Source organism: Cydia splendana, chromosome 2 (genome assembly GCF_910591565.1).
Source record: "Cydia splendana chromosome 2, ilCydSple1.2, whole genome shotgun sequence".
NCBI lineage: Eukaryota > Metazoa > Arthropoda > Insecta > Lepidoptera > Tortricidae > Cydia > Cydia splendana.
The window spans coordinates 26002183-26022915 of NC_085961.1; the positions used below are offsets into that span (position 1 = coordinate 26002183).

A 20733-nucleotide genomic window follows, 5' to 3' on the forward strand; every position below is an offset into this window, starting at 1 on the left:
TTACTAGAGTTAGACCAAGATAATTCTGCAACGATTTTGATAACACACGCAGTGCAAGTGTTATTTTAAACGTCAAAACTTCTATGAAATTATGACGTATAAATAACATTTGCACTAGTTGCACTGCGTATGCTATCAAAATCATTGCAGAATTTTTTTGGTCTAACTCTATTCATTTAACAGTCAAGCTAACATGTAGATACAGGGTCAATCAAAAACGCGAGCGCAGCGAGCGCGAATTTTTTTGTTGACAATATCGCAAGGCCGGGTACCGATCTTAACCTGGGCCTAAAAGTCCGAAGTGCCCCAGTGAGGCGAAGTTCAAGCCGTGCTTCAGGCTTCAGGATAAGTAGTTGAGCACAGACTCCAACCAATATCCAATTAAAAAGCGAGACCGCAGGCCGAGCATGGCGCAGCGAGGCCAAAGGCTTAGCTGAAGTAGAGGACATGTGGAACACAAACCAATGGTAAATTGAGGTAAAAAGTGAGGCTAAGGTCGAGCATTCGTATGAAAAACTGTACTGTGGACTCTTTTAAGGGTTTTTTCTTCGTTTTAATCAATAGTCAGCTGTTCCGCCTTGCAAAATATTAACTATTGAGAAAATCAACTTTGCGGCACTAGTTGAGTGTTTAGCCTCGCTTAAAATTTGCCATTAGAGGTAGATAGGAAAATGACTGAATAAGTGAGTGAATAAGAGCGAAAAAGACATCGTTCGACTCGGGCCGAGCTGATACTCGGCCAACGCCTGAAGATTAAAATTAAAAACACAAAGTTATTTCCCTGTACTGAACAACAGAACATGCTGTATGCAGAATTAACTGTAGGGGGCCCCGAACTTTGCACTGCCTGGGGCCCCGACATGCCTAATCCGGCCCTGCTTAAAATCACCACTAAACGGTTCTAATGTTTTATTTTTTTGACTTATGTATCTGAAATTAAAATCTCAATGTGTAAAAATTTATACCTAAACCGCTAACGAGTAATATAATATTACACAAATAATCCACATTTATTTTTATTACAAATGTTTTCTTATTATTTCCTTAAGCACTGGTGGCCTAGCGGTAGTTATAAGAGCGTGCTACTTTCAATACGAAGGTCGCAGGTACAAACCCCGGCTCGTACCAATGAGTTTTTCGGATCTTATATACGAAATATCATTTGATATTTACTATTTGCTTTTCGGTGAAGGAAAAACATCGTGAGGAAGGCGGATTACTCCCGATAAGGCCTAGTTTACTCTCTGGGTTAGAAGATCAGTCTGATTGCAGTAGCTTTCGTAAAAACTAGTGCCTACGCCAATTCTTGGGATTAGTTGTCAATTGGACACCAGGCTCCCATTCCCATTGCCACGGCTCGGCAAAAAATTCCGGGATTACGCGAGGAAGATGATGACGAGTTTTCTTATTATTATTCTCTTGCCCAGGGCCCAGTAACATGCGACAGTGCTATCTCATTCACTCCGATACCATTAGACAGTGTGCGCGTTATAGGTATTGACAGCCTCTTAAGACTGCGTCCAGTGGCGCCCTCAATAGTGCAATTGTGTTTCATAATAAACCAATTAATTTCTGTACCTTACATGAATCAGTATATGTCGGTATTATATTATTGTCCTACTTATTCCCCAACTTTTCGTCTTTGTCCGAAGTACCATTTCGTAAGTTTCGGCCCGGCCGGAAGGTTCGGCCGTTTTTTGGCCGAAACCGAAACTACAGCCGAAACATGATTTTTTGTCCGAAACTGGCCGAAACCGAAACCGAACCTTCGGTCGGACACTAATATTAAGTAGTGTCCGACCGGTCTTTGACCGGACACTACTTAACTAATGTTAAGTAGTGTTAACTAATGTTAAGTAGTGTCCGGTCAAAGACGAAAAGTTGGGGAATAAGTAGACAACAATATTAATACATATCTACATATACTGATCCATGTATAGGTACAGAAATTAATTGGTTTATTGTAAAACACAATTCCACTAATGAGAGCGCCACTGGACGGTCGACGCAGTCTTAAGAGGCTGTCAATACTTATAACGCGCACACTGTCTAATTTTATCGGAGTGAATGAGATAGCACTGTCGCACGTAGCCGTTGGCTGAGTATCAGCTCGACCCGAGTCGGACGATGTCTTTTTCGCTCTTATTCAGTCATTTTTCTATCTACCTCTAATGGCAAATTTTAAGCGAGGCTAAAGGCTACGCTCAACTAGGGCCGCAAAGTAGATTTTCTCAATAGTTAATATTTTGCGAAGCTGAACAGCTGACTATTGATTAAAACGAAGAAAAAACCCTTAAAAGTGTCCCCAGTACAGTTTTTCATACGAATGCTCGACCTTAGCCTCACTTTTTACCTCAATCTACCATTGGTTTGTGTCCCACATGTCCTTAGCCTAGCTTAGCCTTTGGCCTCGCTGCGCCATGCTCGGCCTGCGGTCTCGCTTTTTAATACAATGGGCATTGGTTGGAGTCTGTGCTTAACTACTTATCCTGAAGCCTGAAGCACGGCTTTGACTTCGCATGAAAGTTCGCCTCACTGGGGCACTTCGGACTTTTAGGCCCAGGTGTAGATCGGTAACCGGCCTTGCGATATTGTTAACAAAAAATTTCGCGCTCGCTGCGCTCGCGTTTTTGGTTGGTTTTTTGGTTGACCCTGTATCTACATGTTAGCTTGACTGGTGAATGAATAGAGTTAGACCAAGAAAATTCTGCAATGATTTTGATAGCATACGCAGTGCTACTAGTGCAAATGTTATTTATACGTCATAATTTCATAGAAGTTTTGACGTTTAAAGTAACACTTGCACTGCATGTGTTATCAAAATCGTTGCAGAATTATCTTGGTCTAACTATAGTAATTTTCTTAAAAAACTGCTAGTAACATCAATTTCAAGGACATTGGGTGTTGACAGCCCCATAATATGTGTGTAAAAGCGGTTTTATGACATTTTTTCAACGATTTTAACAAGTCTACAAAAGTTTCGGTTTCGGTTTCGGCCGAAACTAGAGCCAAAGCCAAACATTCGGTTTCGGTTTCGGTTTCGGCAAAAAAACATGTTTCGGTCGGACACTACTTAATATATGAGGAGTCAACATTTATTATAGTGTCCTTAAAATGTTTTACCGTGGTTACCGTTCTCTTTACATCTGGGTGGTATTCCACCCTGTCCAACCAATTTCTTTGTCCAATGTGTATTTTGTCTCACATTTTGCTTAATGAGAGAGTGAGACGCAATGACATTGGACAGAAGAAATACCACCGTAATCTACAGAATACTCTTACCCCGGCTACACACGTAACTATAAATCGTAGCGATTAAATTGTGCAGTCTGAACTGCGCAGTTTTATCAACCGTGTGTATGACAAATCGTTGTCGATTATCGTAACGATTTGTCATACACACGGTAGATAAAACTGCGCAGTTCGGACTGCACAGTTTAATCGCTACGATTTATCGTTACGTATGTAGCCGGCATTACTGTAATGTTAGAAATAGGCGATGCAGACATATAGATTTTATTTTACTCGTAAACTTTTAAAAAGCCCTAATTTTAGAGGGTTGATGTAGCTTGAATTAAAGGCAACATTTTTATTTCGTTTAGAAATTTAAAAAACATTTTATTATCTAGTCAAAACGAATCAGACAAAAATACCATACGATATTTTCACGTTTATAAATTTGCCTTAAATAGCTCGGTTTTTTCCTGTAGATTGGTAGCATTGGCGGTGTAAAAATGTTGCCAGTTTAATATATTTACCCTTAAACGAGGGACATAAATTAATTAAGAACATTATATCTTCTGATAATAATAAACGCAGGCTGTCTAGATTCTCTAGATTAGACGAAATAGGTATTCCTTCGAGCAACACGGAAGGGAGGCGGCATTCGCACTATTTCCCCTCTGCCGAGGTACAAGATTAGCGCGTCAATCTAATCTAACGCGGGTAATAAAACTAGTTGCACTTGGATTTTTCACTAGACCGAGTCCAGACGCGCGCGTGAACACTGCTGCACAAAAATGTCTGTTTGCTCGGTTTTTTGTTATAAAAAGAGGTCGGGGACATCAAATTTACAAAAATAAAGTGTTACATTTCACATGTAATATTTTTTTTTACATATCATACGTTTAATTACATTCAAACACAATTATTATATTTTAGTCTCATGTAATTGTTGGATTTATCGATTTTGCTCGCTCAGTACAAATTGCGGATGGGTCGAGCGACAAATCCGACTTCTCATCTCTTAGAATACAATGACATACTTCAACGAAAATGTGTTAGTGTGCGTGTTGTGACACTTGTCACTCGTCCGTACACAAAAAGAGATCGAGGTTTGCAAGATTTGTCTTTGACGTGTGTCATTTTCTATGTATTTGTGTCGTCATTACAGATTGGATTTTGATGGGATTTTGTATGTAAGTGTGTGAGAAGTGCGACTGTGTGCACCTTTCCCCCGCGAAAAATGGCAGAAAGATTTGTACGGTGAGATATCGCTTGGGCCCCTCCCTTCCGATGTGTCGGAAGCCGGTGTTGCTCGAAGAGTTATTCCGTCTGCGTATTTAATTTATGGTCTTAAAACAGTAATTGTCACGTTTTCAACTATAGATGGTCAAGCAAATCTTGTCAGTAGAAAAAGGCGCGAAATTCAAATTATCCCTTCGCGCCTACATTTTTCAAATTTGCCGCCTTTTTCTACTGACAAGATCTGCTTGACCAAGTATAAAAGGTAGAGTCTGTACGGAAAGAGAAGAGTCGTGGAATGTATGGGGCCCAATACATTCCACGACTCTTTCCGAACAGACTATAGTTTTCCTGATTCTTACTGACTGACAAATTGGTTTGACCAACTACCTATACATTGTCGGTTGTCGGTATAAGTTGATTTCAAATTGAAGCTTTATGGAAATAGCGTCTTATTAACAACCGTCAATAAGTACCTTTTTTGGTGAAAACGGTACAATTTTAATGATTACTTTTAAACACATGATTTAAAAAATAATGCATAAAGTTTGTCAAAGGACGTCTCGTTTCAAACATAGACAGAGAGAATCATACTATCTTTGTCTTACACTAGTACTAGCACCCAAAAGAAAAGGATGAGTATAGTTTACTTTGTTCTTATTTACTGACAAATTGGTTTGACCAACTATAACTTGAATTAGCTGAAATGGGAAAAAGTTATTCACGCACATGGCAACATACACTGCCGCCATATTGATGTTCTGGTTGTCAATGTCATTTACATGAATTACATGTCAGTCATTTAGTATTCTTTTCCGGTTTACCTGTGGAGTACGCGAGACGTATGTTGAATTGAATCTTTAATAATCATAGTGAATTAGTGGTTTTTTAAGTAATCATAGTACTAAAAAGCCTTAAAGCATTGTTCTTTTGAATTATTTACGTGTATTATCTGATTTTAATCCAGTTTTTGATTACAGCGTGAACATGTTTTATATGACGGGGAAGGGTCGTGGATCGCTCTATTTGTGGCCAGACCGATGATGTGACTTCTGATCAAATAATTGATTTTGTTGCTAGGTCTGCCACAGGCTTCCCAAGATGGGCGCGTACAGATATATTCAGGAATTGTACCGCAAAAAGCTGAGCGATGTTATGCGTTTTCTCTTGCGCATAAGGGTATGGCAATACCGGCAGTTGACGCGCATGCACCGCGCCCCCAGGCCCACCAGGCCTGACAAGGCGAGGAGGATGGGATACCGCGCCAAGCAAGGTAATGTACCTCTTGTGTAATTTTTCATTCATAACCTAAACCACGTTGTTTCTCTAGTAATCAATTTATATTCTATAAATTTCATATAAGTTTCTTTGGCCTTCACAATTCATCAAATATCCATCTATTACCTCAAAATCTGTTGCCAACTTTATATCCTAACGCAAAAACAACCGTTCGTGCAGGGTACGTGATCTTCAGAATCCGCGTGCGCCGTGGAGGCCGCAAGCGCCCGGTCGCCAAGGGCGCCACCTACGGCAAGCCCAAGAGCCACGGAGTTAACCAGCTGAAGCCCACGCGCAACCTGCAGTCCATTGCTGAGGTTAGTTTTTACAGGAATGCAACATTAACCTTTTGAACGCCAAACGGCGCATCCATTTGCCGTGCCACTGACGCCACGGGGGTAAAATTTAGTTTTGTGAATTAATAATGCCAACCTAAAAGTGGGGTGTTTTTCAGTAGATTTTCATCAAAAAACGATCGACGTCAAAATATGCCGTCTTTGGCGTCGTTGTCACGATTTTGCGTTGACGTCAATTGCCGTCTGTGGCGTTCAAAGGTTAAGGGTGGCCAAGAGAACCTTATGCAGGATACTATCACTAAGAGACTAACCATGCTGTTTTCATTTAACTATGTTAAGTATGTTGCTCTTATACGATTTGTAGGAAAACTTGAGGTCATAGTATTAGTATCTTGCCCAAACAGTTCTAGTAGGGTTAGTCAAAGTATTGAGTACTAGTGCTATTAAGTCTAAGTTGGGTTATGCATTTGCCAAAATTAGTTAAAATGCCTTCAATGTCCACAAACTTTATGATGGTATTAATTTAAGCACATGTCTAAATAATCTTATTTCTTTATTTTTAGGAGCGTGTTGGTCGCCGTTGTGGAGGTCTCCGCGTCCTCAACTCCTACTGGGTTGCCCAGGACTCTTCCTACAAATACTTTGAGGTCATCCTAGTGGATCCTTCCCACAAGGTAAGAAATACTATACTTATACTTGCTATCAATATTATAACAAAGAAAATATCTAGAGTTAGTAATACATGTTCTCTTTAAAGTTATTTTAAAGGCAATTTCATGTATGTAAACATTAGCATTCTTATGATGAACATCTTTGTCATGCACCAATCTGAAAGGTTTTGCTGAATACTCACCTACCAAACTATCTGATATACTTTCACAGACTCCATCCTTTCATGCCTATCTACACAATTCACTAAACTTAACCCATATTTACAGGCCATTCGTAGAGACCCCAAGATCAACTGGATAGTGAATGCTGTCCACAAGCATCGCGAGATGCGCGGCCTCACATCTGCTGGTCGCAGCTCCCGTGGTCTTGGCAAGGGCCATCGCTACTCACAGACCAAGGGAGGCTCCCGCCGCGCCTGCTGGCTGCGCCGCAACACGCTGCAACTCCACCGCAAGCGATAAACAAGAAATGCCACTTGTCAATGACTTTCTATTTGTCTATATTTATTTTCACATGGAAAGCCAATGGCCTAATAAACATAAAAACCTAAATATGTTTTGTGTTGAGACATTTTCCTAAGTTTTTTATTCATGTAAGTATGTTAAAATACCGGATGCATACTGAATTGATATCAAATTAGGCCTTTTACTAGTTTTTTTATTAATTTCAGATGAGGCTCTCAGCTGAGGAGCCAAACTCGAAAAAAGGTAATTTACATTACATATTATGGTTTGTCCCTATAGTAGTACATTGAGTGACTGCCCCAAATGAATAAATTTAGTATCCATATCCAACTAGTACCCTACATTAAACTAAATTCTACAATAGTTTGAATGATGATATAATGCTTAATGATATGCGCAACCCTGATTACCACGCATTTAAAACTTCCTTGGATGGCTGACCTCTCATTCACATTTACATAGTGAAGTGCAAAAGCAAACAAATCTCTACAATGTATTCTTTCCTTGTCTTACAGGATGAAGCCCCAGCATCGCGTCAACTTTGCCTCCACACTCCACAGGTAAATATTTTTTTCTACAGTATTAATCATCCAAACTCAAATTAGATTGCTTGTTATTCCTCATGTTTACAAGAACTTTGAATTTGGAGAGATCAACTTCTTGTCTAGGTGAGGTTATTGTTATGTACATTTTCAATAAACCTCAATCCGGCGAGATACATACTGTATAAAGTTGCAATAAATTCCAGTAATTACATAATTTCTACATTTACTGACTTTGTCCTCTTTGTTTTCAGGTAAAATATCTGGGCTGGAGAATGAAGAACTAGGGTTATTTAAAATACTTAAGGCAGGTTGCACCATGCACATTAACAAACTGATAAAACTATGACCGTTGCAGCTGTCATCCAATAAAAAACAGTATAATTTTCGTACAGGGGGCCGATTTTTGAATTTCAACCGCTCGATTTCGTTCGAGTTTCGATTATTTCGTTCAATAATATCTGCAGTACCCGGCATTTAAATTCTACTAATAGAATAGAAAACGAGTGGTCAATACCATGCGATTCCCAATTTCTATCGCTCGTATTTCAAAAATCAGCATTACGCTGTTTTCCACCGATTTTCGAGTAACGAAATCGAGCACTCGAAATTGAAAAATCGGCCCCCAGGCAATTTTTGACTGACTGCTTGGTGTACCCGGCCCAAATTACATTTTTCATAATAAATTATGAAATGATTCTCGTGGTTTCATTAATTGCACTGATTACCCGACTGCAGCTTCAACTGAAACTAAGACTAAATAATCCAGAAAACTTTGTAACCGATATAAATGATCAGGAACAAAGTAGCGATGTTACGATTCGACTTCACAAATCGGTTCAAACCGATTTAGGTCTGAAGTCGACTAAATCGACGTGAGTGTTCCGTAAATCGACTTAAGATACGTTCACCCGCTCTAAACGCACCCTTTCCGATTTATTGCTGCGTCACTTTCGTTTGACATATTGAGGAATAAAATGTACGCGAATCGACTTCAAACCAGGAAGAAAAATGGAGCCATGCACATTGCCGCCATTATTGAGTTGAGTCAAGTCGAAACTTGGTATCTACAGGTAAAGTAAAATGTAACTTATTGTTTAAGTTGTAAGGTTCAATTTCACATGGGCTTAAAGAGATCGATTTAGCGGTATACTTGGATCGGTTTGGCAGTTTTACGCCGCGTCGATTTGCTAACTGAACGAATTCGCGGCAATGACTCACGGAATCGCACGAGACCGCACGCTCTTTCCGCTTGCTCGTATAGTGCTTTCCCGTTTTAGCTTTAGTGAAAGCTGAAATTGTGATCTACCGTGCAACGGAAAGTAAAAAAATACTACAAAAGTTTTAAGTCAAAGTTTTTGCTGTCGTGTTAGTCTAAGGATTCTAAAGGGTCGAACAAACCGTAAAATTGACAATTCGATTACGGAGCGGTTTGAGCTACTAACTGATACTGAACTAGAAATTAAATCGACTTGGCCAGATCGGTTTGCAAACCGATTTGGGTTTAAATCGAAGTCGACTTATTCGGTTTGAAATTTTTTCGATTTGACCCATCACTAGAACAAAGTGATCCTCATAGCAGGAGATCTAAGGTCCCGTTTTCTAAGGGGACCTTGCATTTTGGAGACAAAGCAAACCGCTTGGAACAGGTGTTCCTGGGGGTGATCTGAGCTGATTAAGCCCGGTTGCCAAGAGGTTCCCCCCAGCAGGTGGGCAGGGGAGGGGGGGTAAAAGTGCCTCCGGCGCGCCTCACTCTCTTTATATCTGCATACATCTCGCAACTATATCAAGTTTCGTGTCATTTTCGTATAATTCGAGGATGAAGAATTCATTTCTGTGACTAAATTTTCACTCACCCATACAAAAAAATCGAAAAATTCAAAATTAAAAAGAAACCTTGAAATTTTTTTTTAGTAAAATCCTCTACAAAATGTATACTATGAGGATTTGCTCTAGAAAAAAAATACCTGTGAATAGCCCAGTTATCCTACTATACAGAATAGTAAACTTGTCAAACATTTTTTTTCATAACTCTGTTAAAAAAAAAACTTGTGTGCGGATGCGGATTAAAATAAGATATATATTGTTCGTAATTGCCATTACATGCCCACGGGACTGTGCATTTGAGGTTTTTTTTAACGCAGTTGCACCTCCCTGCGCATTTTGTTTTGCAGCGGCAATGAATAAGCTCTAAACAAGCAGCAGCCGTCGCAGGTAGGCTTGTCCATATGGGCTCCCAATAACCATGTTGTTTGGACCAGCCCCAGTCAGCATGGTGGCTGTTGCTGAGGGGCTATAATCTGTCCCCAAACATAGACCAAATCCTACACCGGAACATGCGACACAACTGAAAACCGCCGTGTCGCCGAAATAATTTTCAACCAGGTTGACAAGGTGCAGAAAACCCTAGAGGAAAAGCAAACCGCTCCATGTGCGTTCCTTGATGTTGAAGGTGCTTTCGACAATACGCCCACAGAGACCATACTCAATGGTATGAAATCAAAGGGAGTAGACGAAACCACCAGATGGGTACATAGCATGCTCTCGAACAGAGTAGCTACTCTGACCATCAATACTATATATAGAGCATGAATTTTATACCACTAAAGGGTGCCTACAAGGAGGCGTTTTATCCCCACTATTATGGACCCTAGCAGTGGACCAACTTCTTGCAATCATGTCAGGCCAAGACTTTGATACACAAGGATATGCCGACGACCTTGTAGTCATCGTCAAAGGCCCTTGCCTCAACACAATATCTAACCTAATGCAAGGAGCTCTAAACACAATATTCAAATGGTATAGAGAAAATGACTTGTCCATTAATCCGAGCAAGACTGTAATAGCCATTTAACCATTCACAAGGAAACGGAAGCTCGATAAACTCACAAAACCAAGACTTAATGGACAAATAATACCGTTCTCGGCAGAGGTCAAGTATCTAGGGGTCACCTTTGACCAAAAGTTAACTTGGAACCCTCACCTGAGAAACATTATACAAAAAGCGAAAATGCCATGTGGTCATGCTGTCGTATGGCAGGAGCAAGATGGGGCTTAAGATCCAAATTGCTATGTGGTTATACACAGCGGTAGTGAGGTTAATTGTCACCTACGCCTCCGCAGTCTGGTGTAACAAAACCAGCCAAAAGACAGCAATAGACACTCTAAACAGCCTGCAACGCACGGCTTGTTTAACAGTAACAGGCGCCTACTCCTCGACACCGGGAGCGGCCCTAGATGCACTGCTGGACATCATACCACTCCACTTGCAGGTGCAAATGGAGGCCAAGCAGTGCGTCTACAGAATATGCACGCTAAACAGGCCAAAATGGCGCTCTCAGGCATTAAAGCCCAAAAGCCTAAAGGCCTGGGTTTTTGCGAATAGAGCCCTTAGCATGCCCACTGATGACAAGCACACCGAATGTCATCTCACCAAACTGTACACAGTAGAAATACCTCCTAGAGACAAATGGATCAACAACCAAATGTACGTCGAAGAGGGAAGCCACATCTGGTATACAGATGCTTCCAAGAAAGGCAACGATGTAGGATGTGGGATCTATGGTGAGAGATCTAAGCTCAGAACTAGCGTCAGCATGGGCACACTGGCCTCAATCTTCCAGGCAGAAGTCTTCGCCATCAACAAATGTGCGGAGATCAACCTGGATAGAAACCTAAGACACCAGCTTATCTACATCAACTCAGACAGCCAGGCTGCTCCGCTGGCACTAGAATCCCTTGAGTCAAACTCAAAACTAGTCCAGAACTGTAAAACAAACCTAAATGCACTGGCTTACTCCAACAAAGTTACACTTAGATGGGTACCAGGGCACTCCGACATTAACGGAAACGAAGAACTTGCTAGAAAGGGCGCAGACACACTCCTGGTCGGCCCAGAACCCTTCTGTGGAAGCACAAAACGAGATGCATATTCTCTGCTCAGCAACTTAGAAAAAACGAAAGCAATCGATTGGTGGAAGTTCGTTAAAGGACAAGAACACTCGAAAGCTCTGATCAAAGGGTTCAACAGCAAAACTGCTAAGGAGCTTTTAAGACTCAAAAGGCACAAAACCTGCGCGGTGACCAGAATACTGACTGGACACTGCAAGTTGAACAAACATATGTTTCAAATTGGCAAGAAACAAGATGCGACGTGCAGGTTCTGTCAGGAGTCAGAGGAGACTGCAATGCACATTCTCTGTTCTTGTGGACTACTAATGTCAAAAAGAAGTACCTACCTCTAGGGCGACACGTAGTGCAACCCTATGAGGTACAAAACATTACGGCCCAAAGAATCTGGAACTTTCTGGATGCAACGGGCATTAGTAATGAACTTAAAGGGCCGTCACAATAGATCAATGCTGGTCAATGCGACACTCAAAGGCCCACAACACCACAATAATAATAATAATGTCCCGCGGGGGCAGCTTGTGGCGAGCTGACGGTGAGTGACGACACCGCGGCCCCTATTCCAGAGGGCCCTGTCATCTGGCCCTCGTCTCTGTGCTTGCCTTGATTGGCCGGCCAGAATGGAGTCGCAAGAGCGGGACCTATGCTCCAGGTTGGAAGTGTAAAATGTCATAACGCCGGCAGCCTGCTGAACGGATTACCGGGATCTGGCTACCGCAGACTCACCTCTCGACAACCTCACAGCCACTCCAAAGTGTTGCCCTGTTGTCGCACTGTGCGCGGGGCCCACTCAATGAGTTGGCGAGTCACCACCTGTCATTTACAATTTTGAGACTGATTGTCACGGCAGGTGTCCGCTAGTCTCTCCCATAGCCCATTATCCAGTCCATCCAACTTTCAAATCTATAGCCCATGACCTTAGTTCCCATCTCAGCACAAAAGTGCTGCACTGCAACCCCTATTAAGTCTTTGCACCTGGCAGGGACCATCTCCGGATGTATCACATTGTGCGTTCGGGGATAGTATCCACCACATGTATCCCTTGCTTTTAGATTAACGTGCCTTAAAGGGCCTCTGCGCTGTTGGCTTCGTCCCCACGTACGCCTCCCAAAGGTCCGGGACCCCATGGTCCCGAGATATGGAAAAGACATACAAATAATAATGTTAATTTTATCACATTTATAATACTTAGCTCTGTTGGCGAAAGTTTTCCCAACATCTTTATTTATATATTTAATTTATATTTGTATATATATCATGTCCAGAAGTAATTTATTAATGTAATCTACAACCAGAAGAATAACAACTTATCAGAAATCATCTAAACATACTTAAAAATCCTAAACGCTGCATACCGCTCTTACAATGCAGGTACGCCGCGCGACACAAAACATTTTTTTTAACAGAGTTATGAAAAAAAGTGTTTGACTAGTTTACTATTCTGTATAGTAGGATAACTGGGCTATTCACAGGTATTTTTTTTTCTAGAGCAAATCCTCATAGTTTAAATTTTTTAGAGGATTTACGAAAAAAAAAAATTCAAGGTTTTTTTTTAATTTTGAATTTTTCTATTTTTTTGTATGGGTGAGTGAAAATTTAGTCACAGAAATTAATTCTTCATCCTCGAATTACACGAAAAAGACACCAAACTTGATATAATTGCGAGATGTATGCAGATATTGCAGATATAAAGCTTAGAGTGAGGCGCGCCGGAGGCACTTTTACCCCCCCTCCCCTGCCCACCTGCTGGGGGGAACCTCTTGGCAACCGGGCTTAATCAGCTCAGATCACCCCCAGGAACACATGTTCCAAGCGGTTTGCTTTGTCTCCAAAATGCAAGGTGGTGGACCTTAGATCTCCTGCTATCACGACCAAGGCTCGGAACCGGTTTTTTCTTCATACAAAAAATACCGGCATTATTTCGTTCTTTGGTTATCATTTCATTTTTATTGGAACAATTAGTTGTTACCTAAATACATGATTCGGTTCTACATAAAGAACAAAAATATTGGGCTATTTCGGGGTTTTGAAAATAACCGGTTCAGAGCCTCACTCACTACCACAGTTAACGAATCGGACGCTAGACGGCCCTGTTCCGTGTGACAATTTTGAATTGCACCTACAACTTTACTAGAATCCAAGATTCTTGGAAGCTTACCATGGTATAATAATATACTCCGCCTGGTACTCTCTTCCAGTCTTTTCGTGGTCACGTGACTGACACAAACCTACGTCATCATGCAACAGCGCTATATGATAATATGCGATAGCGTTATATAAAGCGGCAATGTTATTGTGACGTAGGCTTGTGTCACTCTGGGAAGAGAAGACCATGTTTTATTAAGACTGGAAGCTTACCTTTGACCGCCAAAGACGTCAAGTGACGCGCTCGGCTACAGACCAATATCAACTTTCGTGCATTCCCACAAGGTTCACAATGACGCGCCGCGCACGACAGGCGTGGCGTTCAAAGGGAAAGAAATCCCACGCTTAGGTCACTTAGGTAGCGCACAAAATCTTGAATTCGCTATTTTTGTTGGGCCTTAGGGTGGTATTCCACCAAGAAATTGGACAGGTGGATGCGGTTTTATTTTTTTAAGAGTCGCGCGATAGATGGCGTCGTTCTTGTATAGTAATAATTCTGCATCGTACTATTAAAGTTACCTTTCCTAATTCACCTTGAGAGTCCATTTAAGCTGACTTTGACAAAACAAAGTGTATAGTGTCCTTATAAACATAGGAATGAGATGATATCTATGATGTTATGTCCACATTTTGTCATTGGCAAATCATAATCATAAATCTCAATGTAAACACGCTCTAACCTAACTTTATTAACCAGAGATGTGACTTATTTGAAATACTTGTATTTAAAATGCAAAATACCTATTTTGTATTTAAATACCTTTTGAAGAAAACTATTTTGTATTTTATTTGAAATAGTTTTTGGGACCTATTTTCAAAATACAAAATACTTCATAGTAGGTAATGTAGGTAGGAGTTACAATCTCTTCTGATGTTACAATCCTGGCAACTCTCTCATTCTGTTAACATGGAACTGTTGAATCTGTTTAGTAACGACGCACATGACCACAAGAGTAGCGAGTGGTTAAAAAAGTGGAATCTTTAGTGTTGCGAGGGTTTCAAGGCACGAGAGGAGAACAAACTTTTCTGCCCTGGTGAAACACAAACAAGACGTTTTCATCACACTAACGAAAGGCATTATACTAGCTGTAAAACATTACAAATCTAAATTAATGCTTTTAAAGATTTGCCGTTAAAAATCATCATCCATCCATCCTACCGGTTAATATGAGCAAACTACTAGAAATTTGCACTTTAGATAGAGGACTGATAGACACACTGTTTTCAAAGAATAAAGAGAGTCTTTTCAACTCGGAAATTCCAAGTAATACTTTTTAATTCAGACATGAGGGAATGACGAAGAAGAATTCACTATTCAGAGTACCTTTTATCACAAAGTATTTGTATTTTTAAAAAGTATTTCGAAAATACCTATTTTGTATTTTAAATACAAATTCAAAAACTATTTTGTATTTTGCATTTGAAATAGTATATCAAGGAAGTATTTGTATTTAAATACTTTTTATAAAGTATTTTTCACATCTCTGTTATTAACATACAGGGATCTGGGTTTCACGATAATTTAATGAATTATGCTCAAAATAAATTTACAACTAAGTCTCAATATTTTATTTGAATAATGAATGATCTTAAAAAGTAAATAACAATAAAAGGTATAGCGCAGGACACTGAACTTTACTCGCAGTGTCCCCGTTCTCGTACCGTGATTGTGGCAAATACATAGATATCCCGTATGTTTTCATTAATTTGGTATGTACAAGTGCAAACACGCTTATAAGATAGCGATGAGAAATGAATGCGTGTCCAAATGGGTACATAATTATGAAATTCAAATGAATCTTACAACTAAATTAATACAAAAAGTATATATCTAGTAGGTACGTGTATATTTACATTAGTTTGCTAGATGTTGCTATGCTATGAACCAGTTTGCTAGTTATATTGATGCCTGCAGATAAAGTGGTATGGTCATATAATATAATCATTTAAGATGCGTTTTAACAAAATGTTCCATTCAAATGTTGATTTAACTGCCAGTCTAATGAAAGTTTTTGTAAATTACATATCATCACAAACGACTTCTACAATTTCACATAGCGTTTCAATCGCATTTTACTCATTGATACTGGTATAAAATGCAAGAAATTCATATAGTTTTCATGACTTTAAGGAATATATGTCGCACATTTTGCTATGAACTTGAGTTATCTTATACATTTTCCATTTACGTCTGTGCATTTGGCGGCTGAAACGCTTTGCAGCCTTAAATACCCACAGAAACTATCTCTATCAGAAAGTACACACGATAAAACATCAAAGCAACACGTCTCGAATCTAATTAAAACACTTTTTGGAGTGTACCTTCTGTGTTCATAAAATCCTGCCTACTACAAGTCCAACGGCTTTATCTACCGACGTGTCTAAAACTAACAAAGTCACCCAAAGTACAACGATTACTCGGTCATTCGAAAATATACCGTAATGCTTGATAATAGGGAGCTCAACTTACTGACGAAACTCCAATGATAATTGTAATGGAATTGTCCCAATTCCATTTGCCATAGAACCCGCGATATTGGTTATTTTACTTAATTGTGCACGGCTAGATTAGACATTCCATGTCAAAAAGGAGAGTTAACACTTTCAAAGACCTTCGATTAACATGTACGGTCAAGGAATTCAATTTCTACCTTAGTACCTTGTCTTGTGACAAGCTACATCATACTATTGTAAAGGCTGGCGTCCACTAGACTCGCCGAGGCGAATCGAATCGAATCGCAATAATTCGCCTCCTATATTTTCTATGCAACTGAGTCCATTGACGAAGAGCCGCGGCGCGCCGATTCTTGTGTAAAAATATAGGAGGCGAATTATTGCGATTCGATTCGCCTCGACGAGTCTAGTGGACGCCAGCCTTTAGTATGAGGTCCCTAGCGACTTTTATATTGATTGTCACCGTGAAAAGGTACGTAATGGCACGGAATTTAAATTCTTTGACTGTACCTATGCTTGCAGAATATGTCAGATTTTTTCAGCTGACGGTACGCGGTGTACACATACTGTACAGATACAGATACTATCCCTGTTAGTGCAATGGAACACGTACGTTCCATGCACAACAATAAAGAAATGGCTGAATTAGCAATAAACTACAGTATCGTATATTATTATTAAAAAAATATGAGAACTTGAATGTGTTAAGGTCATACTCAACTTTATAAACACGAAATCCTACCAAAACCTTTGCATATGAGAATAAACCAAAATAGCCAAAGCCCCCAAGAGCCGTTATGACTATTTGTTAAGTTGGAGTCTATAATTCTTATACTCGCGAGCCTTCGCTCCCAAAAACCCGACGTTAAATAATATGACGATTAACATCCCTCAAGACAAAGTAGATCTATTCTAAACAAATTTTCCGAACCAATTATGAAACATAAAAAAATACTTATCATGAAATTGAAACAACATAATTTACTTTACGGTTTTCAATAATTACCCCAATATTAAAATAAAAACAATTAAGATTTAAATCGGGCTGTATCCTATAGTAAATAAAGATTGTTATTGACTTATTGCAACGCATCAGGATAAGTATAATAAATAAGATTTTTTATAACTACGACATTTTGTTTATGCTGTTTATAGTTCGTTTTATAGCATTAGAGAAAAGGTAAACAATTTTGCTGTGTATTTTAATTGAAAAAACACGTTTTAAAAATAAGCCACGGCAAATATGTAACAATTATGAATCTAATACGATCATTTATATTCTTCTGCTTTCATAAGTAATAGTTACTGATATTTAAAAAGCGTTTTTCAATTAAAAGACATGTCAAGATCGCTTACCTTCTTTCTAATGCAAAAAAAACTAACTATACCTGTACGCACATAAAATTTGGTTGGTGCAAATAATTTTGTTTGTATGTTAAGCCTTTATAAGGCACATAGAATATATTACCCAACTGATTTTGAACTTTATTTCAAAGTGATAGGGTTCAATTTTGCATAATTCCTGATAATCTTATGCCTTATAAAGGGTTAAATTATGAGCGTCCGTCCCTCAGGTAAACTTCACATGTCCATTGGAAAAACATCAAATGGATCATACAATACGTAAAGATGTCTTCACCAAGATGAATGTATCGTTGGTAGTTACTTCATAATAATTGTCCAACAACATCGATTCATATTATTACCTAAAATATTTTCTCCGATTACGACTATATACAGAGTGACCTTAGCCATTGGACAAACCCTGAAATCCCACGTAGGGTTACTTCTCAGAAATGCTCTAACGGTATTTTTTTTAATTAGAACAAAAGAAAAAAAAATCAAACAAAAGTTATTTCCAATAATCGACCACAAAAAGAAACATACTGTAGTAATTATTGGCAGTGCTTTTGACAATTTGTTTGGAAATGTACGGCAATGATGACATTTGTCAAAACTCAGAATCTTATTCATGTCATAAATAAAAAAGATAATCAAAACGGTCGAAGAAGGTTTCATACTATTTATTACCTCAGGAGCTACTAACACATACAGGTTGCTCCAAAGTAAAAAAATCGTAATTTGTTAATTTATTAGTAACCGCTACACCGATTGTTATGATACTTTGTACACTGGTTCTAAATACCCTAATGCATATGTACATTTCGGCTTTGTCCAATGACTAGGGATATCCTGTATAATGACCGCTAATATCCGTATTTCACTTTTGATGACATTTTGATGTAGACTTCAAAATGATTTCAAAGAGGCTGGATCTGCAACCTGATACTAAATCAACTTGTCTGGTTGCGTAATAGTAATGTTAATAATTGTACAAGATTCCTTAGTAAGACGCAGTCGATTCTGCGTTAAATAAAACCTTTATCCGAATGATTCCTACCTGGCCCCTATTTCACCACGGTGACAGGTGCAACAATTGTCGACATCACTGTTACTGACGTCACAGGCCTCCATAGACTACGGTAACCGCTTACCATCAGACGGGCGGTGTGCTTGTTTGCCACCTACATTTTAATTAAAAAAACTCCATTATATCGCCAATAAATAAGTACTTACATATTTTGCGAAGCTAATGACAATTGTCACAAGAAACACGAAATTCCGACACAGAACTCATTTCCTGTCAAGAATTACCGAAAGTTCTTTTAAATCTTGTGACGATTGTCATCATCATCATCATAAACTTCGCAAGAGAAATTCCTATTACTTACCAATGATGGTGTCAAACAGGAATACAGCCCGCCCGATGGTAAGCGGTAACCGTAGCCCAGGGATGCCTGTGACGTCAGCTACAGTGACATTTGTCGAATTGTCGCACCTGTCATCGTGGAGAAATAGGAGCCAGAATGTCAATTGTCAACGCTCCTAAGGCCGTAATCAGACCAGATATGGTTCGTTGTTACCAAGCCTTGGTAAGGCTATAACGCCGGTAAATGAGACAAATATATGTGGCTTTATTGCTCCAGCTTGCCATTCATTTAAGTAGGCCAGGGGTCGGCAAACCGCGGCTCTTTGGAGGTACGATTTCAAGCGACCAAAAAAAATCACATCTTAGACCACTGAAAACAACAATTGCGACCCTTTGAGATTCCTAAAACTGGTAGTTTCTACTGCGGGGTTGCCGACCCCTGAAATAAGCCATCAGGGCTGAGCATCATCGCTTATATCGGTTTAGTATCGCAGCCTGAAAACGACCTAACGGCTTAGATAATAAGGTGTCTAGTTGTTGGGCACGGGCTGCGGCCGCCGCTCGAAGTGGAAGGTGTCGGACAGGTACAGGCCGAAGATGGCCACGCTGTAGAACACCGTCAGCCCGAACAGCGCCACGCTCGCGCTCGCCGTGAACATGTTTGAATATTCGCACCTGTTGACAAACGCACAATTACTCTAAAATAATGTAAAAACCGGGCAAGTGCGAGTCGGACTCGCGCACGAAGGGTTCCGTATCATAATGCAAAAAAAAACGAAAAAAAAAAGCAAAAAAAAAAAACGGTCACCCATCCAAGTACTGACCACTCCCGACGTTGCTTAACTTTCGTCAAAAATCACGTGTGTTGTATGGGAGCCCCATTTAAATCTTTATTTTATTCTGTTTTTAGTATTTGTTGTTATAGCGGCAACAGAAATACATCATCTGTGAAAATTTCAACTGTCTAGCTATCACGGTTCGTGAGATACAGCCTGGTGACAGACAGACGGACGGACGGACGGACGGACGGACGGACGGACAGACGGACGGACGGACGGACAGCGAAGTCTTAGTAATAGGGTCCCGTTTTACCCTTTGGGTACGGAACCCTAAAAACCACAGACAAGACATCCGCCAGACTGAGCATAGTAGCGCTACCCCCTCTGCCACAAATATACGATAGTTTTACTCCATTTTCGAGTCAAGTGTCTTTGTGTGACGCCCGTGTCTTTGAACGGACCAATCACGGCACGGGACTCGCTCGCCTCGTCCCCCGCACCCCTGTATTTTTGGCAGCATCGGTTTCATGAAATAATTGGTCTAAGCTCCGTCCAGAGGATTCCTAGTCTGATAAAAACGCACTCGACTTGACCAAAAGTGTCGGGCAGTGGTATTTGTGAATATTTGGTGATTAAAGATAAAATTAAAATAAAATATAAAGCATAGGCATGTGCACGCGGTACACAAGAGGAACTCGGAAGAATCGAGCTCCGCTGGCCGTAGGTACAGCGATACCCACGTTACAACTAAAACATACATTATTACGAGCTAGTTCTAATAATAGATATACCTACACGAATGATAGTTATCATTGCGTGACTGCCATCCTGTCATATAAGTTTTTTAACAGACACACATTGATACTTTTTAATTCATATTTCATATAGCATTCATTATGTTTGTATTAACATGCTGTTACTTTCAGGGATGACAGGATCTAAGTATAAAGGCTAATGAAATATCTCCAAAAACATGATCAAAATTATAAAACAGAAATGAAATTTCTAGGTGACATGAAG

The 20733-nt window shown here is 39.8% G+C and overlaps 2 protein-coding genes across 2 annotated transcripts in view; one reads left to right on the plus strand and one right to left on the minus strand.

Annotated features, from left to right (window-relative positions):
- Nucleotides 1-20733, minus strand: part of LOC134806037 (transmembrane and ubiquitin-like domain-containing protein 1) — a 118886-nt gene that overhangs the window by 85851 nt on the left and 12302 nt on the right. Inside the window, exon 9 of the mRNA XM_063779246.1 lies at nt 18334-19609. Coding sequence (XP_063635316.1) covers nt 19465-19609 — 145 coding nt within the window. The 3' untranslated portion in view covers nt 18334-19464. The remainder of the gene's footprint in view (nt 1-18333; nt 19610-20733) is intronic.
- Nucleotides 5197-7261, plus strand: LOC134805984 (large ribosomal subunit protein eL15). The gene is made up of 5 exons (XM_063779157.1): nt 5197-5306; nt 5545-5737; nt 5923-6059; nt 6602-6712; nt 6977-7261. Exons 2-5 carry the CDS (start codon nt 5566-5568, stop codon nt 7169-7171), a joined length of 615 nt encoding a protein of 204 aa, XP_063635227.1. The 5' UTR covers nt 5197-5306; nt 5545-5565; the 3' UTR covers nt 7172-7261.

Coding starts and splice junctions, on each gene's coding strand:
- LOC134805984 (XM_063779157.1), top strand. CDS start 5,566: ATGGGCGCGTACAGATATATTCAGGAATTGTACCGCAAAAAGCTGAGC. Junction 6,060..6,601: donor ACCTGCAGTCCATTGCTGAG/GTTAGTTTTTAC, acceptor CTTTATTTTTAG/GAGCGTGTTGGTCGCCGTTG. Junction 6,713..6,976: donor TAGTGGATCCTTCCCACAAG/GTAAGAAATACT, acceptor CCATATTTACAG/GCCATTCGTAGAGACCCCAA.